The 9125-nt window shown below is 42.6% G+C and overlaps 1 protein-coding gene across 1 annotated transcript in view; it reads left to right on the forward strand.

The window, feature by feature from the left end:
- Positions 1-5518, forward strand: part of GART (phosphoribosylglycinamide formyltransferase, phosphoribosylglycinamide synthetase, phosphoribosylaminoimidazole synthetase) — a 33982-nt gene extending 28464 nt beyond the window's left edge. The window contains exons 20-22 of the mRNA XM_009894880.1: positions 32-173; positions 3871-3986; positions 5229-5518. Of these exons, the coding sequence (XP_009893182.1) occupies positions 32-173; positions 3871-3986; positions 5229-5411 (441 nt within the window). The 3' untranslated portion in view covers positions 5412-5518. The remainder of the gene's footprint in view (positions 1-31; positions 174-3870; positions 3987-5228) is intronic.
- The last annotated feature ends 3607 nt before the right edge of the window (positions 5519-9125 follow it).

The raw sequence follows: 9125 nt of genomic DNA on the forward strand, positions 1-9125 counted from the left end.
CCATAATTCTTTGTCTTTTGGGTTATCACAGGTTATTGACCATAAATTGTATGAAAGTCGCACTGAATTTGACAGTGCGGTTGACAAAGTCCTTGAAGAATTCTCAGTTGAACTGATCTGCCTGGCTGGATTTATGCGAATACTGTCAGGTCCTTTTGTCAAAAAATGGGAAGGTAAGGACGGCATAGTAGTGTATGCATTTTTTTTAAAAAAAGTTATTTTATAGCTTATCCTCAGGAAAAAGAAAATGGGGAAAATGTCAAAAAGTGACCATATTAATTCTGGGTTTGTAGGGAACTAGACTCTTCCCATCATGTAAGGAAAAGAATGAGAAAGGCAGTATCTTTCCCCTTCTCTCTGTCATTTCCACAGAGGTTTAAGGAAGCCTCATGCAAATGCAGATGTTGTGATCTTTGACTTATGAGAACACATTTTAAAATAAAAAAGCTGTGAAAACTTTAGGCCCCTGCAAACGTGAGGTGCAGGGCAAATTGTTGCCTAAGCGGTAAGTGTTGGTGGGGAGAGAGGTGAGCATTCAGCCACTGAGAATTCCTTCCCCTAACAGATCAGCTGCTTTGGCTGCGTATAAAACTGCAAAACTAGGCAACGATACGCAGTTCCTGTTAACAAGATCTTGCCGGTCTTCTGGTCAGACATCCCAGGAGCTGTCTGAATCCGAGGGTGGCATGTTTCACAGGCGGATTCAGCTCTTGTTTGTCCCAAGTGTTCACAGTGTCTCCACTCTGGTCATCTTTTACAATTTTTCCAGGTCTTTGTTAGAGGCTGATAACACCTCTGCCTCCTTCAGTGGTTGCTCTCCCTCCCCCAGCTGTTACATTCTTCTTCTTATCTCTTTCTGTTTCTTTTAGGGAGTCCTGAATCACACAGAGGCAGCTGCTCTTCTCACTGTTTGCTCTATTTTGGGTTCAGTCACGGTTACCTAAACTAGTTCTTGCTCATACCAGCTACAGGCTGGTCAGCCTATGCATTGCAGCTCTCCGGGCGGCCTTTGTTGTTCACATGGTGACTTCTGTGTTACCCTGGGTGTGTCTATGACACAGGCCTTTTACACCTGAACTACTTTTCAAACCTCTCTTTAAAGAATCAGTGGAGCAAAACAAACATTCCTAGGAGGCAATTGATTTTATGCCAAAGCTGTGAACTGAATTGTTTTTCTTTCTTTCCATGCATTACGGAGTGCAGGAGACAAAGATGTAAATCACAGAATCACAGAATGGTCAGGGTTGGAAGGGACCTCTGGAGATCATCTAGTCCAACCCCCCTGCCAGATCAGGGTCACCTACAGCAGGTTACACAGGACGGCGTCCAGGCAGGTTTTGAACATCTCCAGAGTGGGAGGCTCCACAGCCTCTCTGGGCAGCCTGTTCCAGTGCTCTGCCACCCTCAAAGTAAAGAAGTTCCTCCTCATGTTTAGATGGAACTTCCTATGTTCAAGTTTGTGCCCATTACCTCTTGTTCTATCACTGGTCACCACTGAAAAAAGACTGCTCCCATCCCCCCTGGCACCCTCCCTTTAAGTATTTGTAAGTATTGATAAGATCCCCCCTCAGTCGTCTTTTCTCCAGACTAAAAAGACCCAAGTCCCTCAGCCTTTCCTCATAAGAAAGATGCTCCAATCCCTTAATCATCTTTGTAGCCCTTTGCTGGACCCTCCTCAGCAGTTCCCTGTCCTTCTTGAACCAGGGAGCCCAGAACTGGACACAATACTCCAGATGCAGCCTCACCAGGGCAGAGTAGAGTGGGAGGATAACCTCCCTTGACCTGTTGGCCACACTCTTCTTGATGCACCCCAAGATGCCATTTGCCACCAGGGCACATTGCTGGTGGTCTATTTTGTAGACAGCTGTAATTAGAAGAGAGGAAACCCTCACTATGAGAGATGTGTTTTAAGTAGACTATCTGTGTAGAGGATGGAAAAGAACTTTAGTGCAGAAATCTTGTGCAAATAAAGGATGAGCTGAGTTCTCTCTGATTTAGGGACAGAGCACTTCCAGTACTGATGATCACCCTGCACAGTGCAGGACTTGCGTTACAGGTATGACAGGCCCGAAAGCAGAAGACAAGACTCTCTTCAGTACAGGTTAATTCATTTTTAAAATGTCCAGCACTAAATTGAGCTTGAAAACAGATACCTACCTGAGCTCTGACCAAGAGTATCAGTCAGTTTCGTCTTAGATGGGAGCTCAAACATTCAGTTCAGCTCGGGGATCTGTGCCCGCTAACAGGAGCGTACTGTAAAACTCTGACCCAGCCATGCACCGACTAGCTTAAATTGTCCAGGAGCAATCAGTTCTTGTTGCTGCTCTCTTAAAAGCTGTTACCTTTCTTTTCTCCTGCAGTCACAGGGACATAGAGTGTGAAGTTAGTTGTGAAACTCTCTTTCTTGCTTAATGGGCCTGAAATGTTAATATTGAATGTTAACATAAAGGACAGATTAAAGCAAAACAAAACAAAGCCAAGCAAACAGAAAACCACTTTCCTTTAGAACAGTTTCTGATGACACAGTAATGAGAAACTGGGGAAACTCAGACAGAAGTGCAGAGTGTTGTTTTCAGCTCCCTGTCTCCGATACTTTTTTGCTCAAGCAGCAGGCAGGGAGATGCTGATGTTTACAAAGGGGTATTTCTGAGATATTGTTGAAGATCCGTAGATACATTTGCCTCTTTAAGTTGCACGGGTCAATATCTGCACGAGTTACTGCAGTGAGAGTGCAGGTTTCCTATCGTGCTGCCAGAAATGGCCTTCACTTGACATTACAAAATCATAAGCCTCTATTTCGGTACACTGCTGCCTCCGCCAGCATATGTCAGCTCAGTCTCGCTGCTTGGCATTTAGGTGGTGTTCAATGAATCCTGATGACATACAGTCTTCCTAAACAGGAGGCATGCAGAGACAGCGTGGGTGTAGCATACTGTGATATAAATAGTATCGATGGCCACTTTTTTTTTTTATCCTGTAAGGGTTTGTACTGAATCTAAGAGAAGATCTAGGGCTGTCAAGCACCTTTTGGCTTCACTCGCATCCAGAATGGGTAGGAGGAGTTGTCACAGACATACGAGAAGCAGACAGGGGAAGTCTGCTGGAAGAGTGAAGGTTTTCTCATGGTTTAACCATCACATTGCTGTAGCAGTGAGGCCGTGAGGTCATGGGCAGCCACTCTCCTACGGTACAGCTAGGTAGGAACTCAGGCATATGCTTCCTCTTTTAAGGGAAGCATAAGGTACAGGCTTCCCCGGGCTACAACCACGGTCGCACCTGGTTGAGCGCTAGAGTTTACATTATCCATTTCAGGATCCCCCAGCCAACTTTCTGTGTGGAAAGTAGTAGTGGTAGACAGATGCTTTTCGGAAGGGCAGAGAGAAGGGCTCCTATGAGAGCAGCTGTTGTCTTTTATTAAGCCAAAACAGGTGTGAAGGAAAAGTCCAGGCTAAAGAATTTTTGCCTTATCACAGGGAGTCTGTTACGTCATTCGAAACTGCACCGAGTTTCTTCTGGGTGCTGAGTTTGTAAGAAAGAGGATTGTGCTTGTGATCAAAGAAGAGAAGAACAAGATGCTGAGGGAAAGGACAGCTACATCAAAAAATTCATCATTATTAGTCACTGGAGAAATATGCTTTAGCCATGCAATTAAGTGTAACTTATTGCTGCCTTTGATTTTTCTGAAATAGTGAGACATTGCGAAATGCTTTGGGCTGGTTATCTGTCAGCATCATCAAAAAACAAGTGTATGCGAAAGTCATGAAAAATCTTTTTCACAAATATATTTTGTTCCTCCGTTGATTATGGTACTTTGAACACACTGGTAAGGCTGAATGCTAAAAGACAATGACCTCACTTATAATTTTCCAGGAAAAATACTGAACATCCACCCATCACTACTGCCTTCTTTTAAGGGAGCAAATGCCCACAAATTGGTGTTACAAGCTGGAGTCCGAGTCACAGGCTGTACTGTACACTTTGTAGCTGTAAGTACCTCCTTGCCCCCGCTTTAACTCTACAACTGACCAGTCTAAAGATTTTTCACCTCAGAACTTGCTTGGAACACCCTTATGCCATCACGTTGGATTACATTTTCTCCTTTGTTCATTCGTAACATTATTAGACAATATAGTGGTTTAGTTTGCTGTCCCTGGAGAAGGAACTGGAAATGAATAGCCTATACAGGGAGTTTAAGCTTTACCTAAGTTTACTTCTTCCCTAAGCATCTCACTGCTGCCTTCTATCCGTTGCAGTGGAGGTACTAGTGCATGGAAGGCCTTGGCTAACCCAAAATCTTTATTACGGCACAGCACTAACTTCTTAGATTTTATCATACATCCTTCCTTATTCCTTTCTTTCAAGAAAAATTAACAAAAAAAAGAAATCCAACATTGGAAACATTGGAAATGGCACAAGAAGCTCAGATTTGTTAAGAAGTAATAAAATGCTTGTGGAAACAGAGAAAAACTTAACAATTTATGTTAGTCAAAAACTAAGAGAACAAAAACCAGAGATCTCTCACTTGGAAGATACACATTTTTATCAGTTCAGGGAGCATTTTTTCCATCTTGTTCAGTTCCCAGGCTTGACAGTAGCTCGTTTCCCCTCCTCTGCTGCATTCTTCAAATTATCCTCCCCCTTTCCACTGCTCCTGAAATCTGTTCTTATGATTCTTGCTTTCTCTTGGAAAAAGGGATAAAAACTATTTTTCCAGGTAGAAGGAAAAGGCAAGGGCATTCCTTTCTCCATTATATGACTTAGGGTTTCTTCTCTGTATGGCAATGTACTGAGAAACAATAACTAACCAGCAGGGATCTGCCTCATTAGCATGCAAAAGAAAGATCTGCTGGGTCCTGTAGTCCTGCTCTGTGCCAAGGCTTGGCTAATTCACTCTTCTGAATTGAAATGTCATCGTTTTGTCCAATTTAGCCTATCATGTCCCCAGTTAACATGGCTTTTGTTGTTTCCTTTAGCAGAAATGTTACTCGCTGGTGTTCTACCTCCCTCCTCCTTTTCTTTGAACCCTACACTTCTGGTTCCTCACAGGCCAGCCTGAGTGCCGGCATCTTTCCTGCATTCCTCACATCAGCCCCAAATTCATGTTTCCTGTAATAACATAATGATAAACAGATCGCTGCGGCAGCTGGATTGCATTCTCTGTTGTTCAGCTGGGCCCCCCTCTCTGTCCTCTTTCAACCATACAGACTTTCTGGCTATTGCTTTTACAGGAGGAAGTTGACGCTGGAGCAATCATTTTCCAAGAGGCCGTTCCAGTTAAGATTGGTGACACAGTGGAGACCCTGTCCGAAAGGGTGAAGGAGGCTGAGCACCGAGCCTTCCCAGCTGCACTGCAGCTTGTCGCCAGCGGGGCCGTACAGGTCGGGGAAGCCGGCAAGATCTACTGGAAGTAGGAGCAGCACATCCGTGAAGGTCCTCAGGTGGGACAGCTGGGGTGCCTTAATTGGTAAAAACAGAGGTCACAGCCTAATAACGCGCACACTGTATTCTCTTCACAAAGTGTTTTCAACATAGAGTTTACCAGGTCATGTGCTCACTCAAATGTTTAAAAGATTTGAAGTAAAATACGGAGAAAGCCACACACGGGAGTATTAAGGCAGGGGGCTGTTCTTGGCAGTTTCAGCTGTGGCTCTGTTACATGCTTCCTAATTATAATCACTTCCTTGGCCAACATTTTGGTTCTCAATCAGTTTCTCAACAAACAAAACAAGATTCAGTTGGTAACAGAGAGATCTGAGCATCTCTGAGATTGACTAAGGAACATCAGTATTACTCTCTAACAGACCAGATGGGCTGTAACAAGGGATTGATTCTGTGAAGTGTTTGTGAGGACAAGTAACGGAACTAGTACAATGGAAGAGACAGCTAAAGGCAAAAAAACTTCACTCATAAAAATCTCTAGCCAAAAGGAAAAAAACTGACCTCCCAAAACTATTCTTACAGATAATGAAATGGATTTTTTTTCCATATAGTTTCTGTTTTAATGCTGGTAGATCTTGTCTGGCCCAGATTCTCTGGACATATCCTGTAATTTCAAATATTGGACCTGCTATCAATCAGATGCTAAATAGAATTGAATGTCTGCTGACCATTTGACTTCAAGCATCCCCATGTGAATCCACGTATGAATTCCCCTCAGAGATTTGTTCTGAGCCAAAAGAGGACTTGGCTTTTTTTTGAATGAGCAGGAAGGGAGGTAGGACTAGATACAAAACATGTTCTTGGCTTGTGAGACATTCTTCAGAAATTCTGCTGAAGTTAAGTGCCTTTATTATGGGAACAGTATTTTCACCTGGAATAATACTGATGGAAACCCAGCAAATGTTATCATTCTGAAAACAATTAGGTTTTTTGCACAGATGAACTCTTGTGAAAAAGCACCTGGTTTTCTTTTAATGTTTTAGCATAGCTGTGAAAACAGTTTGATGTATTTACTAAAATAATCAGTTTTCCCCCATACAAACCAGAAGCATCTGACTGAAGCTGATTATGTATGTTCTAGAGCTCTCCTTTAATACAGGGAAAGGTGATTTGTATTCTGTGCACTGATGTCCTTATGGTACTTCCGTGTTGATGTAATCTCAATTTGGGTTTCAAATAAAGTCTAATAAAGTTGAAAAATTAAATACTAAAATCTGTCCTCGGAATTCCTTTACCAGGGGTACAAGCTGGAGGAGGAGTTTGTGAAACGAAATCTAACTTTGTCTACAGTACAGCAACTGTAAATCAGTTGGTGAGGTTACAGACATGCAATCCTGCGTAAGTTAGGAATGATTTGCAGAGTGCCGTGACCTTACTGTTTCAGTGGCCAGATGGTCCGTGAGGAAGAAACTTGCTGACAAAATATTCCTGTCATCATTTGTCACCAAGTATAAAGCCCAAGCGCATACAGAGGAAAAATGACATGGTCAAATTTAATTTGCTTGTAAAGGGCAAAGGATAAAAGCTAAGTCTTCAGCCCAGTGTCTTTCTTTACAAACTTGTCCTCCCACAGAAGGGCCTCCCCCGCAGGCAAACTGCCCTCCAGGGCTTGCAATCCGTCCTGTCTTGGTGAGAATGTAAAAGATGCGGGGAGCATCCAGCTCTGGCAGAGCTTCAGTCTGCACAAGTTCAGTGCTTTCACAGTGACACAGCAAAACTTTTACAAGTCAAAAGAAATCGTACTTAAATTAACTCACATGTTAAAAGAAGTGAGATTACTAGGGGTGAAATCACTACCTGTACAGTTAATAAATATAATATTAACATTACTGATCACTGCCAGGAGGGCCAATAGCAGAAGACCTGGGAGCCCCAAATCCCATACCCCATTCCGTCACAGACATCTTGAGCGAGACTCGGGCATTTTGCCATCTAAGGCTGATGACAAATTGGATTTAAGCACCCGTCTATATTTCTACAAATGCATAAAAAGAAATATCATTGTGAACTGGATCTTAGATGGCTTTGATTCAATTATCATTCTGTAAAAAAAAAAAAAAAAGATTAATAGCGTACCACAACACCCAATCTCAGAGGGATGCCAGGAACATAATTAGAGGGAGAGTTGTTTGATACCATGGTCATTGTGTGGAGACCTATCAGAGCACAATAACTAGCACCCTATTCTCTTTTAACATTTTATTTGTTAGGTTTGAAACATTCAGTCATGCGTGCTATGCAATTCAAATAATATACAACATGAAGTTACCACACAGTTACAACAGACCAAAAGCAAACTAAGCAATGTGTTTATCATAAATATTATCTACATATACCAAACATTTGTTAATCTTGCCATGTTCCAATTCTTCCTTCTTCTCCCAGATCATGAAAAATATGTGTTCCTTGTTCCAGTTGTTAGAATGCAAGAGACAAATACAGATTTCTATACATAAATGGCAGAGCTTACAGGAGGGAACTGAATTTTTCTCCCCTCCCTAACTACTGAAACACCACTAGCCACACAGTTAAGAAAAAAAGAAAAAAGGAAAAATTTAGACTTTTTAACTGGAGCTGACCTGTGCTCTCAAGCAGCCTGTTACAGTACGTCCTTACTAGTACAGTACATGTAATACCAAAACAAGATTACACTTTTTTCACTGCATCTAATGGCTATTAGTGATCCCTCCCCCAGAAAATTCAGCTCTGGCTACTTCTTTTCTACTTTGTTCAAGTAGCTTCTTAGCTAGCTTTCTTCCTCTGATTTACATTACTTGCATGCAAGTCATTATTCTGGCAGATACAAAATAAGCTTCCCACAGAAAAAGGTTTTATTTAACAGCAGCAGCTCTCTGGACCAAGCCAATCATTCAGTCAACAAAGAAAACTGAGATTTTCCTGCCACTGCAAGTTAAGCTGAGGGTGCCTTACTCTGCTGATTTCAAGGATGAAGGAAAACAATGCCTGAAATCTGGTGTTTCTAATCCCTCTAAACAAATTTTCATCCCTCAAGATCCAAATGTTTTAATATGAAATTTGGGGAATGCAAACGCGCCGCACCCTTTCAAGGAGCAGGGAGGGGAAAGTGTCTAGATATATGTTCAGTATGCGCTCTTACATCGTATCAACAAATAATCTGTGAAGGGGAGTTTGTTTCATTTTTTTTTTCATTTTAAAAGCTCCCTGCCTTGTTGGCCTTTGGATCTTCTGCTTGGCAGCCTGCTAGACTCTGGTTCCCACGTTGGTGCACGTGTTTGCATATCCCCTTTTCCCTGTACCCTGAGGCGCTCCCACGGTGGTGGAGCTTACAAGGACGAGGTCCTTGCAGACTCCCACCTCCTCCCACAGAAGTATGCATTCATCTGTAATGCTTGTTCCCCCCCAAATCCACACCGTGCCATGTTGGGCCTCGCTTCTGATCTGCCCCAACATGTCTGGCCTCTTCCATCCAACAGTAGCTGGTCACCCTCTTGCAGCAACAGGCTTCATCTTTGTGGTTGCTTTGTAAAGCTCTTGGAGCTCTGCAGCGTGATGCAGCTAACAAAAAGGGATCCCTCAGAAGAATTCACTTCCCTCTGAAGCACCAGACCATTTTTACAGCTTAAGCCCCCTCTTTGATTTGTAAATCTGTAAGATCTCCTTTACAGATGAAAAAAAGAGAACAAAGACATTCAAAATCTGAAATG

Source organism: Charadrius vociferus, unplaced genomic scaffold, assembly GCF_000708025.1.
Source record: "Charadrius vociferus isolate BGI_N301 unplaced genomic scaffold, ASM70802v2 scaffold201, whole genome shotgun sequence".
Classification (NCBI taxonomy): domain Eukaryota; kingdom Metazoa; phylum Chordata; class Aves; order Charadriiformes; family Charadriidae; genus Charadrius; species Charadrius vociferus.